Source organism: Thermobia domestica, chromosome 13, assembly GCF_964235325.1.
Source record: "Thermobia domestica chromosome 13, izTheDome1.hap1.1, whole genome shotgun sequence".
NCBI lineage: Eukaryota > Metazoa > Arthropoda > Insecta > Zygentoma > Lepismatidae > Thermobia > Thermobia domestica.
Genome location: NC_137466.1, coordinates 162,479,792 through 162,499,593, shown reverse-complemented (window position 1 = coordinate 162,499,593; position 19,802 = coordinate 162,479,792). Strand labels below are relative to the sequence as shown.

The 19,802-nt window shown below is 35.0% G+C and overlaps 1 protein-coding gene and 1 long non-coding RNA gene across 28 annotated transcripts in view; one reads left to right on the top strand and one right to left on the bottom strand.

Moving 5' to 3' along the window:
* LOC145668699 (uncharacterized) overlaps nucleotides 1-19,802 on the top strand; it is an 867,338-nt gene that overhangs the window by 282,960 nt on the left and 564,576 nt on the right. The gene's annotated exons all lie outside the window — the stretch shown is intronic.
* Nucleotides 1-19,802, bottom strand: part of trol (terribly reduced optic lobes) — a 1,284,884-nt gene that overhangs the window by 715,526 nt on the left and 549,556 nt on the right. For all 26 annotated transcript variants that reach the window (XM_081736787.1, XM_081736791.1, XM_081736768.1 and 23 more), the window contains exon 4: nucleotides 9,124-9,290. In XM_081736787.1, coding sequence (XP_081592913.1) covers nucleotides 9,124-9,290 — 167 coding nt within the window. The remainder of the gene's footprint in view (nucleotides 1-9,123; nucleotides 9,291-19,802) is intronic.

Genomic DNA, 19,802 nt, shown 5'->3' with positions numbered 1-19,802 from the left:
TCACCATCATTATTTCCTTTAGCCTACTCGGTATAATCGTGCGACGTAAAACTCAAGGATTTCATTTCATTCCTATAGTAGTGACATTTCCCGTTATATATTTAGAAAGTATAGGACTCGCTTAGATTGGAGATGTGAAATTCTTAACGTAAAGTCTTAAATAAAAATAATGGATTTAGTTTTTCCGAATAATCCATTTCTAAGGTGAGAAAAAGGAAACATTTTTATAATTGTGGCATTTAACGATAGAAGGTTTTGAGGAAATCCCCAATACGTGTAGCACAGCAAAAGGAGGCAACGCAGCAAACGGAAGCAGAAACAGATGGGCTGATTATTTTATAAGCGACATAGGTAGAGTTTCATGGCAAGATAACTTTGTTTAAGTTGTTCTTTATGTAAGAAAACATTCAGTTGTTATCTCTAGAATAGCAACGACGTGCACAATATTATCAATTGCACGAGAAACAAACATATTTCTGTTAAATCTCGAGCATGCTTTTTTATTTTTTAATCACATGAGTACCCTGATGTTCAACAATTTTCGTGTTAACTCTATTTTTTAAAAAAAATTAGTACATTAACAAATAAAGACAACAATTGTCAGCCGAAAAACGATGTTTTTTCTTTCTTTTCTGTTCTTCTATTATATTGGTGGTTGTTTTGGACTTCAGCGTCCCTTTTGAGCACAGAAGCTATATAATACGTGACCTCGACCCAAGAGCGCCCATGTTGTGGTTATCAAGGGAGGAGGGGGCAAATATAAGCGACTTTTCAAATATAGTTTCATTTTTTGCTGCAACTAATGTAAAAATTCTATTGGGATTTCGATATTCCCAAGTACAATTTCCTCTTGGGGGGGGGGCGAACGCCCCACCTTGCCCCCCTGATGGGCACCCTTGCCTCGACCTAAAGTATAATGCAACGTACGTTATAAACAGTCGGTTCATTCCGGAGTGAGTGACAAGAAATTTCATCAAAGAAACTGCATTAACAATAAAGGCTTTTTCTCCAAGCGTATTTGTTGTCTATTGTTATCACAAAAAAGTATTCATAGCCTCTCTGCTGGAAAAGGAGGCTAAACGAAAATCAAATGTAAACACTACACGAATATTAGATTTTTACATTGAAAAGTAATAATAATGCATACCAAAGCTGTTTTTTTTCCTCTTATGTTTTTTCATTAAATTTCTCACATAAGGTTTCACACACCTTATTCCATGCATCCCGTTTTTTTTTTTTTTCTATCTCTATACATTTCGCACTTTAAATTCCATATCTCCTGATATTTTTGTATTTCGTTAATGAATAGTTCTTAATTCAGTTCTTCGCTTTCCGTTTCTGCGGGCGCGGGAAAGTCTGCACGTGTGGCTTGCCTCATTGCCAGCAATGGTTTTCCGACCCGCAACACCTGTGCGGACTCGCTGCGAGCCAGCAGTCCCCGCAACTCAATTTTCGCCCGCTGCGGGCCCGCAGCAGAGTCGTGCGGGAAAGTCTGCACGTGTGGCATGATTGATAAGAACCAATGTATTTCCGGCTCGCGCGGGTCCGCAACAGACTTTTCTGTTGCGGGCCCGCAACAGACTTTTCTGCACGTCTGAACCGAGACTTATTCAGAAAGGATCAAAAACAGAGATGTCTGGCAACCCTTAGCTGTTACGTGAGGTATATGTCAATCTTCACGATAACGAGATCTGATAAATCCGCAATGAAAATACCGTGGCAAACAACACCAAAATCGAATTGTGGCAAACAACACGCCACAGATAACATAAAACAAAATAAAAGTTATACACATAAGGCGTACATTTTGAAGCACCAGAGTAGTCCGAAAACAATGTAAAGTACAAGAAATTGGTAGCACATAAATTTGGAGCTGAATCAAGGCGGCACCCTTTCTACCCCCCCCCAAAAAAAAAAAAAAAAAAAGCTGTGGAGAATATCTCTTCAAAAGAAAGAATTGTGTTTACTGACACTTTGAGACGGAACCAAAATATCATTTTAGATAGTGTAAAATTATTTCAGGGGCAAGATATCTTCCTTCCATACGGTCTTAACATAAACAGATTTCTTATCTTTTGAATAAGTGTTTTTTTTAAAACTGAATTAAATACTTTTCAGAAATTTATTTTTTCCAATACATTAAAAACAATATTGTCTGTTGCTGTCTAGAAATATGTTTGATTCTCCCAAGGAGTAAATAAAAAGATTCACGAATATAAAGTGGTGTAATTTTTCCATTGTTTTCTGAGATATACTTGTGTATGTTTCATCATAAGCAGCTTTACGAATATTTATTCATTCATGGCATTTAAAACGATGTACTTTCATTTCAGTGAATTATTTACAGATTTCACCAAAGAAATCATATTCACATTTTTTTTTTTTAAATGAGGTAGAACAAGAAACATTCTCAAGATAAAAATTTGGAGATTGCACTTTAATGTTTATCTCCAAAACTTTAAAATATTCAATTGCACTCCAAACCACTAATTCTTTTTGGATTTGTGTAATCCATCTGTGAATTAAGCTTTCAGTTTCCTCGATGGTTACACCACTAACTAGTACTGACCAATATAAGAGACAAGAAAAAATATTGTCTCCTCTCATTTCGTAAAATTTTGTAGAAGTATCGTTTCATCTCGATTCTCGTATCAGCTTTCTCGTCTCATCGATTTTTTGCTCGTTCCGTTTTGTAAATTTATGCACAAAATGTATGCCTTGATTTTTTCCTCAATTTCATCTAGAAGTTATCAGAATCCTTCCGTTGAGTAGAGCTGATTTTGAGTTTAGAGTCCCTTTCAGCAGCGCAGCTATATGAGACGTGGACATACTGAACAACCTGGAATCCGAACCACATGAGCTTTCGCCTGGAATCGAACCTGGGTATCTTACGCCAAAGACGTGAATGCTAAAAGCTTAGCAATGAAGGAGCTCCAGAATCCATCTGCGTCACGAAAAGTCCGTGAACAGTATGATATAAGAACATTTAAACTATATTTACAATTGGAGTACATTATATAGTGTTAAACATTGGTAAATGATTTTCATTGTGTTCATACAATTACTTTATCAATTTATAGCGTTTATAAATGAATCACGGAACACCAAAACAGTGTTTAAGATCTAAGCCTTCGGTGAACTAATATTGTTCACGAGATTCGAAAAATGTCTCGTCTCGAAAACGGAACGAGATCTGTCATGTTTCTCGTCTTGCGGACAACACTTCCACTGAGCTTATTATGTTTCTGTTTCACTAAAGCAACCCTGAGAAAACTAGTCAAGGAAGAATTTTAAACTAAAGCAGTCTTGAGAAAACTGTTCAAGCAAGAATTTTAAACTAAAAGAAGCCTGAAAAAACTATTCAAAGAAGAATTTTAAACTAAAGCAACCCTGAGAAAAATATTTAAGGAAGAATTCTAAACTAAAGCAACCCTGAGAAAAGAGTTCAAGAAAGAATTTTAAACCAAAGCAACCCTTAGAAAACTAGTCAAGGAAGAAAATTTAAACTAAAGCAATCCTGAGAAAACTAGTCAAGGAAACTAAAGCAATCCGGAGAAAATTATTCAAGGAAGAATTTTAAAATAAAGCAACCGAGAAAACTATTCAAGACAGAATTTTAAATTAAAGCAACCCCGAGAAAACTATTCAAGGAAGAAATTTAAACTAAAGCAATTCTGAAAAAACTATTCAAGGAAGAATTTGAAACTAAAGCAATCCTGAGAAAACTATTCAAGGAAGAATTTGAAACTAAGGCAATCCTGAGAAAACTATTCAAGGAAGAATTTTACAGTAACGTTGTCTTTCTCATTGGTTTGCAAGGTCTCTACTTTATAAATTAAAGAATCATGAGTTTTTTTTTTTTTTTCAGAATATCTGAAATAATCAACGATCTCCAATTCAGTAAGTATTCTAACGTTTCACCAGCGAAACTATCAGAAACAACTCATATGAGAAATTAAAACTATATTTTCTGTTGTATTTAAAAATCCGTTTCTTCCTCAGCAACCTTTGAAAATTATTCAAGAAAGAAATTAAAGCAGTGTCATCTTTCCCATCGATGCGCGAGGCATCTGCTTCACCAAATAAAGCTTTATGAAAATTTGCTCATCATTTTGAAACAAGGATCTACATTTCAGTGACCAATTCTCATGTTTCTCCAAAGAAACAACGAACAGTCAGAAACAATTCATGGAACAAATTAAAATATTGTTTTCCGTTAAAGTGATTTTGTGTGTTGTCTTTCTCAGGAAGCCTCTATTGCGCCAAATAAAGCTTGATGAAAATTTATTCGAAATATTTTTGTTTCACCAAAACAACATTCACTGAATAATATAATTAAAGTGGTGTTACTTTTTATTTGTTTGTTTTTCTGACTGCTTGACTAAAGCAAGCTTCATATATGATTTACAACTGCATTTAGCGCCATGTTGTCTGTCCCAGTGTCACATGAAATAGGATCCCATCAAATCAAGCTAAAATCCAATTCACAAATGGATTGCAGACGATACGTTTCATGTCCTCCATCAGTTTTCCGTTTCACTAAAGGTAACCATTTAGCGAAAAATATACGTCATACATAATTTTCAAATATGTTGGCATTCGATCACATCACGTCAATCCATGAAAAATAAAGAAAAGAAAAAGTGGTGAATCCCATGTTCCTATTTCTACAAGACAAGTCTTTTCAAACTAATTCATGACGGTCTTTGCTGAAAAGTAGTATCCTTCCCTTTATTTTTGAAATGTCTGTGTCTCAGCAAAGCAACCTTCACGGACAATTGACAAGTGTATTTGAAGGTTTACGTTGTATTCTCTGTCGCAGTATGTGTGTCATTTTCACTTGCACAACTGTACGAAAAAGCTCACGAGTTGATTTCAAGCGATATACAATATTTTCAGCTTCAGATGATCAGATTTGTTTTACACACTTACTCTAACGAAAAACGGTATATCAAGTCAAAATTGGAAGGTTTGAGAATCATAATATAAAGCTATTCCAGTTGTTAGTGTTAAGTTAATACTCATACGTACGGAAAACTATAAACCAATTACGGTGCTGCGTTCACGTTATACTAGAATTGTCACTTTAATTCGTTCATACCTCTCCGTAAGTAATCCAGAAACTTTTGTTGGGAGGGGACCAAACTTTGGTGGGGGTTCCATACTACAAACCACTACGTCTATGTAGTATTGAACGGGCATTGTTCTGCACCCGAAAAAGCGATAAATAATTGTAAAATTCTTCCTCATATATTTTTCAGAGAAAACTATGTAACTAGATTGTTTTTGTAAGAGGAAAAGTACAGAAGTGTAAGATCAAATTTTTACGCTACATCAATCATCTTCCTGTTAAACAAGTATAGTTTTATTGAGAAAATGTACGAAGGTATGTTGAGTTAGGAAGAGTTTGGGGGGATCGCGACCCGGTGAACCCCCGCCGCGCGGGTGCACCTCTGGTAAGAGCACTAATATTGGACTTAAAACGCTAATCGTCACTAATATGCTTGCAACGATTGACATCCTTTTTGTTCCTCCCAAAACAAGGGGCGGATCCAGGACGGACTTCTGGGGGGGGGGGCGGTGGGTTGTAATACTGCTACTTACAGCTACTTTTGAGAGCTCCAAACTCTGGGATTGGTTTTATTTATATATAAAATAAGAAGTTTTCTCATCGGGGGGGGGATCGCCCCGATCGCCCCCTTGGATCGGCCTCTGCCCAAAAGTTTATTTTTTTAAAAAAGAAAAGACGACTTTAGTTTGACAACAGCCAAGAATGGCCAATTTAATTTATCAGTATATCTTTCCGTACGTATGAATACTAACCTATACTAATGTAGCACTAACAACTGTATAATTTTTTCTTATGAATACCTGTTGTGGAGAGGAGTCGACCCGTTGTGCACCATAGATTAAAATCGTGGTCAATCAACGGTTCTGCTTATTTATAGTTAATAAATAATAATAATAATAATAATAATAATAATAATAATAATAATAATAATAATAATAATAATAATAATAATAATAATAATTATTATTATTATTATTATTATTATTATTATTATTATTATTATTATTATTATTATTATTATTATTATTATTATTATTATTATTATTATTATTATTTTAGTTTGTGCACCAACCAACATGAAGTTATACAAATATCAATGTTCAAATCTGAATATGTTTACGACTTTTGTCTTGACAATAAACAGGCATGTCTTTGTCTTGGCATGTTCATGTTCCATACCATCACCATCCGTTTTGAAACAATTAAATTGAAACATTGCAATTTTAAAGTTACAATTAAACCATCACCACATATTACTGTACAAATACACAAATATTAACACGCTCAAAATAAATAAGGTTAACGGCCCTTGTCCTATTAATTTAATTGAAACAGTGACGGTTAACAGTCCTTGGTCTATTAATTTAATTGAAATAATGAGGGTTAACGGTACTTGCCCTATTAATCGATTAACGGTCCTTGCCTTACTATTTCAATTGAAACAGTGACGGGTAACGGTCATTGCCCTATTAGTTTAACTGAAACAGTGTCGGTTAATGGTCACTGTTCTATTAATTTAATTGAAACAGTGCCGGTTAACGATCCTTGTCATATTAATTTAATTGAAACAGTGCCGGTTAACGGTTTTACCCTATTACTTTATTGAAATTGCAGTTTTGAAATTGCAATTAAATCGTCACAATAGTTTTAAATCGGCAAATTGTCTCCACGGCGGCAGCATCTATTGGTGTCAATCAACACGGGTAGCGACACATATTAGTGTCAATATTTACTATTGGATACTAGCCCTATTAATTGAATTATGACGCACAGAATGAAGGGCTGAGAAATTTATCTTCTCTAATTAAAATTTTCAGACCTGGCGATGCTGACTTGATAAATAAACATTTAGTGAGAAGATATAAGACGATAAATTCATTTTTTTTTCAAAGTCCGTATTTCACCTTGTAAGTGCTGAAAAGTATTTATGAGAAAACATTTAAATCCATTCACGCTCCTGTCTCATCAAGACAGGACAATAATTGAAAAAGAATTCACGAAATAATTTAAAGTGGCATAGGCGAATTTCTCTTCACTAGCAGCATATGGATATGAGTTCTCTGCTTTATCCAAGAAAATCTTCATAAATAACTCTTATAAATAACACACGAGATTAATTTGCAACGCGGTTTTCTTAGTTTCATTATTGTGTCAGTCATTTGTTTTACGAAGGAAAACACTCCAAACACAATTCATAAGGAAAAATATAATGACACGTACTCTTTAACCCAATGTCTAGTCAGTTCTTCGTTTCGCCAAGGAAGCGTCTCGAAAAGAACGTATACGGGTATTTAAAGCAGTGTTCTCATTTCTAGAGTTTCGCTAAATCCATATTTCAACAAGCAATCTACCCACGAAAATGTTAAAAAGGAATCGAATTTTTTAGTATCGACCTATTAATTGGAAAAAAAATATATACCAGTTAGTGCAAAATTAATGAAAGATAAATAATGATAAAATACTTGAAGAAAGAAAGATTATTTGTTTCAAGTATTATATAACATCTGTTTATTTTTCCAAAACTAGTTTGTGAAATTATTTGGATTTGATTATCGGAAATAGATAACAACAAAATACAGGAATTACATCATCTGTTCACGACCAACAGTGGCGTAAACAAATTTTCATCAAAGGGATGGTTCAAGTACCCAAGTTGAACATCTTTTCAGGGTTTATATATATATATATAGGCCCTATATATATATATATATATATATATATATATATATATATATATATATATATATATATATATATATACTTTTTTCGTAATACCTTGTTGAAGGCGGTTAAAACCTGGGATCCTCGTCTACGTACGCCACTGACTATCAATACAACGATACGTATATCGATTTATATTAATCAATATTATACTGGTATTTATTGTCACCGATAAATATGTGCGCTTGATTTATTCTATACTGTATTAATCATGTACTATATTAAGGGTTTTGTAATTATTCCAGCGTATTATTATTACTATTATTCTTAACTTTAGATACAATCACATTTCAAATATATTTAATTCAACAGTAAGAGTTTAATGCATTTATTTGGGCAATTTAGTGCTTTAAGGCCATCTGTACAGTTATGTTCACAGAACGAAAAGCACATGGAATCAAACTGTACGTCTATATTATGTTTCCAATATAATGGATTAAATAAAACAAAAAATGATTTCAAAGTCATGTTATACACGTGAACACAGAAACAATCACTGAAACGCAATCAACCAGATGAAACATTTATCATATTAAGTGTAAATGAAGGAGATGTCATTATGCTTTAAAACAATTGTAATAATGGAAATCCAACAGAATTTTTATAGTTATTTGCTCGAAAAAGATTAATTCATTACTTCTTGGGTTTTTGGAAAGTGTGACTATTTGACTTCACTACTTTCTACAGAGCATATACAATCTACCAGGGGCAGGTCCAGGACGGACTTCTGAGGGGCGGTGGGTTGTAATACTGCTACTTACACCTACTTTTAAGAGCCCCAAACTCTGGGATGGGTTTTATTTATATATAAAATAAGAAATTTTTCTAATCGGGGTGGGGTGGGGTGAGATTGTCTTATCGCCCGCCTGGATCCGTCCCTGCAAATTACTGTGTTTCTAGATTTATCTGTTGTAACAGGTTTTATTCGTCAAAAATGTTTATAGTCAAATTTAATTGATTGTGTTTGCGTACTGTTTTTGAAATTGAACTGAATTATCATTACAATATGTGGTATCGGTTTTCCTCAATAGATGTCGGTACTCTCCTTATAGCGTAACATAAGACGAATGATATGAAACGAAATGGCTGTTCACCTTTACTGCACGCTCGATATCACTGAGGAACAAAAGTAAATTTTAAAGTACAATTTAACTCTTTGTTAAAACGCTAAACATGCCTTTTATGCGGGTAGCTTCTACAGAGCTCTGCATGTGTTTTACATTTTTCAATACCTAACGGAGAAAGTAACATTGGTTAATACTCCTTTTTGTGAAAATAAAATAATATTATAAAAAAAATAAAAGGAATAACAATATAAAAGCTATACTTACTTCCAAAGTATCTGAAGCTGAAATCTTTCTCATCCACCGCAATAGATCCAACCTTTCTATATCTGGAAATTCGATTGTGTAATAAGTTTCGTATGGAGTCGCTATCGTAATATCCTAATGAACTGATATCAAAGGTCACTTTGGAGAAGAACATATCTTGCTGAGGACTAGAAAGAAAAAAAAAGGAAAATAATATAAATTAGGACCAACTTCCAAATTTGTTTTTCTCAAATGTTAAATAAACCCTTGTACTTACTCCATGGCATATCCTGAAACTCATCAAGATGGGGGGGGGGGGGGGGACTCACATACAAACTTCTTGTAAAAAATACTTGGAAAACTTGTGCTCGTATTATATTCGAGACTATACTATACTCGGGTGATTCCGTCTTCAAGTGGATCAGTTTTTTTTTTTTTTTTTTTTTTTTTCATATTCAAAATATCTATATGTCTATATTCACTTATATTTTCAGCGGTCTAATAAATTCCTTATGACTATTTACTGTAAATCTTAGGAAGCTCTAGGTCATCTGTGGGTATTATAACGTTATATTATATCTTTAAAAATCTAAAGCTTTAAACTATATTAGTTCATGTTCTAGACAGTAAAACGCGCAAAGTAAACATTAAACAAAATAGAAGGACCAAAACGCCAACCAAAAACCAACAAACAACAAGTATTGTCCAATCGAAGACAAACTGACATATTGCAAGTAGCGTTACAAATACAAAATCAATACAGAAACAGTGTTGAAAGGAGGTATTTTTGTACTTCTCATAGTTTCCTATAAAATTCCATCAGCTTTCCTATCGCACAATTTTAAAATGACCCAGGGATCTTTCCTCATGACGCCCTCAAACACTGACAACCATTTCCCCCGCAGTTACTGTATCTTAGCATCCGTTCTCCGCCACTGACTGAGTCTCGTAGTGCCAGGATTTTGCCATTACAATGCAACTGTACTCTTCACTTTAAAACTAGAAAGGCTCTTTGTGCTTAAAGCTCCCCGTCTTTTTTTTATTTTATTACTGTTAAACAGACATCGTAAGCATTTTATTTTCAGATGTTCCAGCACTGCTATATTGAATGCTTTTCCTCTAAATGCTTCTACTACCTCCGCGGCCTGCTTCTAAAGAATAAAATGGTTACGGTTTGCGAGTCGGAAATTGACATTTGACAACTTTGTTGAAAGGTGACGTCTAAAGCTTTTTCAAACAGTTCCTTCTTATTCTTTTTTTTTTTTTTTTTTTTTTTTTTGCGACTATCTCTTCTTTTATTTCTACACAGTTAGCAGATCCGTAAAAGCAGAAAGAAACAAAGAAACACGCGTTGAATGATTTTGTATGTAGGCGAGCTACATCAGAAAATTCTTTTCTACAACAATAAAACTCGCCTTGTTTTGTAATACTTACAAATGGGCGGCTCTATAATGTACCAACAAGCTCACGTTCCTTCCCAATTAATACAAGAAAAATAATATTAAAAAATATATACTGACATTAGTTCATGTATAAGAATGAGGAACGACCCATCAGAATTTTAAATTTTATTTTTAGTATGGAGTTTGCAACTCTGCTTGACGTGCATGAGAGGTTTGGCAACATTAAGTCACAATTCTTAATGCAACCCTCTGTACACGAGGTCTGGCTTAACTCTTTGTAGCAATCGTCTCCTCACGAGACAGCCCTTAAAATACCTGCCATTACATACAATGCAATCACACTTTTATTGTGACTGAAAACTTCTGTATTCTACTTACTTGTGGCAGGGGGCCGCGGTTCACCTCTGGTGCTTGGGGTCCCGGGTTCGATCCCTGCCCCCGCCAAGTGAACTTTGTGGTGGACAAACACCGCGTGCGTGGGTTTTCTCGGGGTTCTCCCGTTTCCTCCCAATTTCTTCATTCCACCATTTCATTCATTACTCATTATCACCGTCTCCTTTAGCCTAACCGGCATAACCGTGGGACGTAAAACTCAAAGATTTAATTTCATTTCATTTTTTACTTGTGGCAGGTGGGAAAAGAGGAAATAAGATAAAATCTCTAAGCTCTGTGTTGACGTACACTCCACATAATGAAGATGAGATATATTTGATCTGATTCTCACAGAAAAAAGACTGACATATATTGTTTTAAAACTGAGAGAGATTACATAGTAGGATTTTTGAAGTGTTGTTTGTTTTGGAACCCTCATATACAAATTATCGTAAAGGAAAAAATAAACAAGAATTTTAGGAATGACCCCCCAAAAAATGATTAAAAGATTGCGATCTTGGCCAATAATTAGATTTTGGATCAGGGGTTTCAAAATTATTGAACGGCCCCTAAATCGAGTTTTCGTATTTTCTACGGAATAAGCACTTCATACTGAATAAAGTGATAGTTTGGGTTTGGCTACACTGTATGTAGTTCTCCAGATATAAGGCGTACAAGAAAATTTTTGATTGAAATATATTGGATCTTGGATCAGGGGTCACAAAATTTTTGAACAGCCCCTTAACTGAATTTTCGAATTTTCTACAGAATAATCCCATCATACTGAGTTAAGTGATAGTTTGCGTTTGGCTACACTGTATGTAGTTCCCTAGATGCAAGGCGTACAAGAAATTTTCTAATTGAGATATATTGGATCTTTTGATCCAATAAAATACTTTCCTAATGCACTTTATAATTTTGGAATTCAGTAACAACTGATATGTGTTAACGAATTTTTTTAAGCTTTCAGAAAACGAATAAATATTCTTGAGCTATATTTTAAATTGATTTATCTCAAGGACTATTGGACAAGAGATAGATAGATAGATAGATAGATAGATAGATAGATAGATAGATAGATAGATAGATAGACAGATAGATAGATAGATAGATAGATAGATAGATAGATAGATAGATAGATAGATAGATAGATAGATAGATAGATAGATAGATAAAGAAAGAAGAAAAAGTTTAGAATAGGGATTGAACGTACGTATTACGTTATAAGGAGGGAAGTTACAAAATCTTAAAGAAGAAATAAAACAAAATAAAAATCTAGACTTACATTAGTAGGAGTGTGAAATTAGACGGAAAGATAATGGGGAATTGAGCAGCGAAGGATATAGAATGTTTTACTCACAAGGCAGGGCACCCCGGCATAACACACCGATTGCGATAAGATTGCACAGACATAGAAAGCATCGAAAAAGAAGCGCATTGAAAGGGTCAAATAGGGACATAAAAATGGGGCCAAAATGAGATTATGTGGAATATAGCGAGAACAAGAAGAGATATCGGAAAAGATGAAATGTATGTACTACCCATAGTCGATGAAAGGCAATGAGGTAGAACAAACCCATGCGAAGAAAGCAGAACATCCGAAAATAGCCAATCACACGTACAATATTGTCACAATGTGTTACGGAAAGGAGCGAAAAGGGTGATAAGGAGCAGGAAGAAAGAATAAAAGGAAACAGAAAATACTGTTTTTGCTTTGGGTGCATACGTTGCCCGTATGCGAAAGAGACGCAGATTCATCTCAATGCACGAAGATGGGAGAACACACAGGAAGGATGCAAACGCCGTTCGTATAGGCAGCGCTGCGCAGTGGGTTGCATATATCGCATAATGGGAACAAAAATGCATAGCACAGTAAAATATAATAGCAACGGGTCCACATACGTAAGACAAACAAAAACAGCAATATCAGTACCAAGCATGAGTATAAACATTACATCTATAATATAACAGTAATAGTAACATTTTTGTTTTTGTATTACTAAATTTTCGTTTCCAACATACATCTCATCGCTGTTCCCATCACACGATATATGCAACCCACTGCGCAGTACTCTCTCGCTTGCTGCTTATACGAACAGCCTTCCTGTGTGTTCTCCGATCTTTGTGTATTGAGATAAATCTGCGTCTCTTTCGCATACGGGCGACATATGCACCCAAAGCAAAAACATGTGTTTTCTGTTTCCGTTTCTCCTTTCTTCCTACTCCTTACCACCCTTTTCGCCCATTTCCGTACGACAATGTTGTACACGTGATTGGTCCATTTCTGGATGTTCTGTTTTCTTCGCATGAGTGCGCTCTACCTCATTGCCCTGCATCGATTATGGGTTGTATTTCGTACATATAACATTTTCCGATATCTCTTCTTGTTCTCTCTACATTCCACATAATTTCATTTTGACCCCATTTTTATGTCTCTATTTGACTCTTTCAATGCGCTTGTTGGCCGATATAAAAAATACATGTCGCCTTCTTTTTTGATGTTCTCTATGTCTGTACAACCTTACCATAATCGGCGTGTTACACCGGGGTACCCTGCCTCGTCAGGTGATCATAATGGTGTAGGAATAATTCTTGGTACGCGCTTAAAAGAGAAGGTAGTGAAAGTAGATTTTATTGATGATAGATTTATGATGTTAAGACTTAAAGAAACAAGTATCGATCTAGTGGTGATACAGACAAATGCACCGACGACTTTGCGTATAACTGAAGGAGTAGCAGAAAATTATGAGACAATAGAAGGAATTATACCTAGGTGGACATGGAGAAGAGGGATGCATGCGTAATTGTAACGGAGATTTCAATGCAGTTGTTGAACGAAAACAGGAAGGTGACGTAGAAATATATATGGTTTAGGCGAAAGAAATAAAAGGGGAGAGGGACTTGTCAATTTCTGAAGACAGAATTCATAAGCAATTCGGAACTTGGTTCAATCAGCACAAGAGAAGACATACATAGAAATTTTCGATGTTTTTAATTGTTCGTAGTAAAAATGACCTTATTTCAAATATAGAGTTAGGTCCACCTTTTTATTAAACAAAGTGAATTTAGAGATTTTCTATATCTCACAACATGATCAATTTTGATAACTTCCCCAATTATTCGGATTTTCGCATATTTGAATTCCGTACCGAACTCGTTAAATCCGCTTAACTAGAGTTTCACTACGCTAAGCTGCTCTTTCTGCGTTACTAATAATTTTTCTACTCTAAATTTACACCATTTACTCGTACTCACCATTTGATCAGGAAATAACGTTAATTTCCTCTATGCGTAAGGCAATAGTTTTTCCATACTTTTTAACTGGAAGGGTGAGTGGTGGGTGTAATGAAAATTCGTAGGGTACAGTTCACAAATTAACTTAAGAATACAGTATAGTACTCCCTCGAAGGGAATGGTGTTTCAAATTTGCATTTCATGGGGACTTTAGAGAATTTCAAGCTTCTTACAGTTAAGTCTGTGCATTAATCATTGACTTAAAGAAATTACAGACCACGTAACTTAGTAATCTGTCCCATTAACCAAATATATGCTCCACTGGATCAGGGGCGTCATTTAGGGGGGCAGGAGGGGGCAATTGCCCCCCCAAGAGTTTGAGGAATACATATACTTTAATGGATTGTCTATTAATATACTAGCACAAAACAGGAAAGTCTTATATCGGTGGTGCACTTGCCCCCCTCAAGCGAAGTCTGAAATGACGCCCCTGCACTGGATGTACCTGAGAATCAAATTCTGAGGCAATATTCGGACTGTAGAGGAATAGGAACGGGGAATGTCGGAAACTTCATGACAAGAGACTGCATAATTTATACCGCTTACCAACATTGTTAGGGTCATGAAGGCTGAGGTGGTCAGGTCACGTAGCCAGAATGAAAAAAATGTACGAACACTCGAAGTTTTTACTGGAAATCCAATCGGAAAACGTCCATTAGGAAGGTCTAGGCACAGACGGGAAGATATATTATTAAGATCGATCTCGCAGAAATAGGAGTAAAAACTAGAAACTGGATCCAGTTGGCTAAAGACAGAAGTCGGGTTGAGACCTTTTGTGAACGCGGGATTGAACCTCCGGCTTCCATAGGCCATAGAGTTAGTGAAAAATCGGAAAAGAACAATCTATGAAATAAATTCTTACCCGAAGAAATTTGACAATAACACAGATATAACAGTAATAGAGAACTTATCAGAAAAAAATCAATACTAATAAACCAATAAATAAATGATATATTTGTCGACAAACGTAATTCTTGACTGTATATGAACACATAATAACAGATACAGAAAAAGTCCTCATACAAGGTGGTGGGACAGAATACAGAAACGGTACGGAATACTCCGTGGAAAATAACTTACAGAAGTTATGGAGAACACCTGTAGAGGCCTTCATTGAGCACTGGATTGACAATAATAATAATAATAATAATAATAATAATAATAATAATAATAATAATAATAATAATAATGTGGTGCTAAACATGGAAACTTTGTATAAAATTAAAGAAATATATAATATTGTAAGTGACAGTGTATTTTACCCTGGAAAGGTTCAAATTTCCGCTTAAGACATCAACCACCAAAACATAAGGCAGAATAACATAATTTAAGTGAAGACTGCAGACGAAAATTGTGCTGCTGTTCCCTTCCTCGTCGACAACTAACTATGCAAGAAAGTTCAGCTATAAAATTTGAGGAATTTCCGCATTTCACTTAGCTATGCCTATTTGCTACAACAAGGAAGGACTAGGAAAAAAAAGAGAGAGATTTGAAATATGAATCGATTAATTCAACGTCTAGTCTACAACTTCCACTACACGCCTTTATAATAGTATGTATATACTATATTCTGGCTGGTATATTTTTTCTTTCTTTCCTATTTTCGCGCAGTAAGCATTTAATTTTCTGTTATGTACGGAACAATTACCCAACTCATATATCAAGGGAGTTTCTATCGAGTTTCGGAGGCAAGCGTTTAGCGAACAAAATACAGCCTCCTGAATAAACACTATAATGGCTTCATGAATGGTGGTCACGATTTCCCATAAGAGCCAATTTGCATAGTCTCCTCCCTGTTTTCAGACGGATCCAACCTTCAATTAAACACTTTTTTTTTTCTTTACCACAATTTCACACAACAGTGTTGCCAATTAATGTAAGTTGTTTCTTATAAATCTGCAAATAAGAGTTTACTATGTAGGTTATGTATTTATTTCGTTTCAGATAAATGGGTAGCTCATTTTATGCTGGAATCTGGTTGTTTGGTTGGTTTTGAATTTAACATCCCGTTTTGGTACCCAAAGTATGGTGTATGAAACGTTGACCTATAAATCAATGTTGCCAGAGACGAAACTAGACGAGAAATAAGATTTATTTTGTACAAAAAGTCTCGTCTCGAATATTTTCTTCTTTCTTTTCGTAAATTTATGCACAATCCCCCCTATTTTGAAAATTTCATTTAGAAATTACCAGAATTCTTCTGCGTCACGTTAAGACCACGAAGGGCAGTGCCGTGCCGTAGAAAACCAGCACCCAGGGCGAGAATATACGATGGCGCCCACGTACATATGAGTGAAGTAAGGTAGACAGACCAGCCACGAAGCTCAAGAAAATTTTCAAAAATAAATCCTGCTTTTCCTTGATTTTGAGCACTTTTTATTACTGTTTTTCTTCCATTTTATACATGTGCACATGCATTTTCCTAACATGAGTAACCTTATAGGACCACTTCCTAAAGCAGGAAGAGGATTTTAAGTACATATCATGTAGTAATATTCCAAGTAATTCTTCCTCTCTCCCTTTGACTTCCCATCTTTTTTTCTTTTTCCTTCCGAATTTTGGGCCCCCTCGCATCGGCGCCCAGGGCTGTCACCCCGCTCGCTCACCACGCGGCACGGCACTGACGAAGGTTGTGTGATGTAACAAATTTAAACCATGTTTATTGCTGGAGTACATTATGTAATGACTTGTGTATCTTTAAACATTGATAAACACTCTTCCTTGTGTTCGTACAATCACTTTTTCAATTTATGGTTTTGGTACTGTGAATCATGTAACAATAACACAGTGTTTGAGATCTAAGCTAGTGTTACACATAAGACTCGTGGAATTTCTTATCTCGGCTGGAATTTAGAAAAGAACTTTTTGCTTCGACTCTTGTCCCGTCTTCGAGACAAGAAGAAACATTTCTCGTCTCGTGGGGAACTAGGGGTGTTCGGAATTCGATTTCGTATTCCGGAATTCGGAATTCATCTAATTCCGGAATGTTTCGAAATTCCGGAATGTTCCGAAATTCCGAAATTCGGGAACGTTTCGAAATTCCGGAACGTCTTGAAACTGTGTTCCGATTCCGGAATTGGAATTTCCGTTCCCAAAAATTCCGGAATTAGGAACAGCCCTAAACTACACCTTAGCGTACGATCCCAGCTGTGTGGCCCTGTGTAGCGTAGTCGTTAACGCCCTCGTCTTTGGTGCAAGTGGTCCTGGAGTCGATTCCCGGTGTGAACTTTCGGTCGAAAAAGTAAAAAGCTTTCTCAGGCCAGCCATCCTGAGAGTGAGGTTTTCCTGGGTTTTACTCATTCGCACCAAGTAAATACCGGGATAGTACCTAACATACAAGTCCCAGGTCGTTTCCTTCCTTTCCTTCCCCCGGATAGTGTGATCGCCAAGGGACGTCATCCCACAAACGTGACGGGCTAACATGGCCATCTGTGGCATATTTAGGGGGTGGCAATCGTTCTCAAACCCCCCTCGAAATAGATAAATTTATATATAGTATATATAATAACTGTATACCTACATAGACCCAGTACATATACACCACTCAGGAGAATGTACACTCATGTCCAAAATGATTGTCGCATATCTATAACTATCTCCTTGTAAGAATATAATTTGATAATGATTTTGCAGGGTACTTTTAATACTGATACTATGTGTAGAATCGGGAAATGTATATTTGTGGTAAATTTCTTAGGAAAAGAATTATAAATAAGAAAATTATAACGAGTAAAACAAAATGTTGCTAAATGTACAAGAAAGTTTTATTTTCGTTTTACTATTCTTATTTACTGCTCTTTTGACATGAAATTTGTCAGATAGATGTCTTTACCGATTATACACATACTAACATTATAAGAAATACCGGGCGAATTCGTTATCAAATTATATACCTAGAATAACATAGTTATAGACATGCGACAATAATTTTGGACATGAATGTACATAGCCTACTCCCGAAACAAAATCCTAAATATGCCACTGATGTCCATAGATGCTGCAAGCCCGGAAATCTAATTCCTAATTCTCAATTCTAACATATGTGTATCAGAGAACGTTCTACTAATACATTAATACACGAGTTCCCACCGGGAATCGAATCTGTCCTTATGTATGATATACCTTGATTGGTTGATTGTCATAAGATTTTAAAAGTAATTTTTCTTCATTTTCCTTTAAAGGAGAGACTACATGTGCACTAATTGATTCTTGCACTTAGAGGAAAATGTTGTTTTCAACGAGAAATTTTATCAACCCACATTCTGGAGACTGGCACAACTTGGAAAACTATAAAAATACACCCATATAACAAACAGTATGTTATTGTTAAAAAGTCCATACGCATTTTCGAACAATTCGTTTGAAACCATAGAACGAAAACTTACATCTCTTAAAGCTACACAGAAAATGACGCAAAAGCATTCTGACAAAGTGTTCTTTATTTTGTATTGACCAGTACACCCTTTTCCATCCTCTAAAATAATAATAAAAAAAGGGAGAGGATTTATTTGTTATTGTTTTATTTCATTTTGGAAACCATTTCACGTCTTCCATGTCATAAGGAATTACCCAAATCTGACTCTCTACTCGCTCTGAAAAACTCGCCAACACGTGTGTCATGTTTCATATATATATAAGCAACTGAAAGCCAACAACACTGAGAATAGAAGACTAAAACAGTAATTTTCAGCTTTGTGATACAATTTGGAGATGGCACAGGCTCAACTTCTTATGCGTACTTGAAAAATACAAAATACATGCTTATAGTAAGATGGCCATGAGCGTTTCAAACATTTTGACTTGTGGCGGATACATTATTTATTTATTTATTTAACTAACTAACTTCCATATACAGCCTGTGATGCCAAATTATACTGCAGTAATGATCAACAAACACTATACTAACAGTAGGAAAAAAATTCGTTTAAAGCAGCATCGCACAATTCGTCACCAAGAACCTGACAGAAAAAAATCTGGGAAAATCTCCGTTAGGATGATTGGCTACTGGATTCGAACTCTGCAAATACCAACTGCGAAGCTAGAACAATAGATATCCACTGATTTATTATTATGGTTGTTATTATTATAGTTATTATTATTATTATTATTATTATTATTATTATTATTATTATTATTATTATTATTATTATTATTATTATTATAGAAAGTGCACCCCAACCGGGACCTTGTTCTCTGAATTGTTTCTTAATTAATTATATTTTATAGTCTACCCCAGCGTTTGTCAATCTTTTTTTTCCTTTGAGGCACACGAAAGTACGTTTCAAACTTTCGCGACAGCCCTGCATGTGATCTTTTTTCCTAGATGCAGAAAAAAGCAAACACACACACACACACATATATATATATATATATATATATATATATATATATATATATATATATATATATATATATATATATATATATATATATATATATATATATATATATATATATATATATATATCTTTTTTATTATTATGGTACGACTATGGGAGCAAACTTTCCAGCTTTAAACTTGGAAGATATGAAATGAAGTCGATTGGTGGTAATTTTTTATTTTCTTCTAAAGATAAAAAATCTCGTGACACATGCATTATGTATTCGCGACACACCAATGTGTCGCGACAC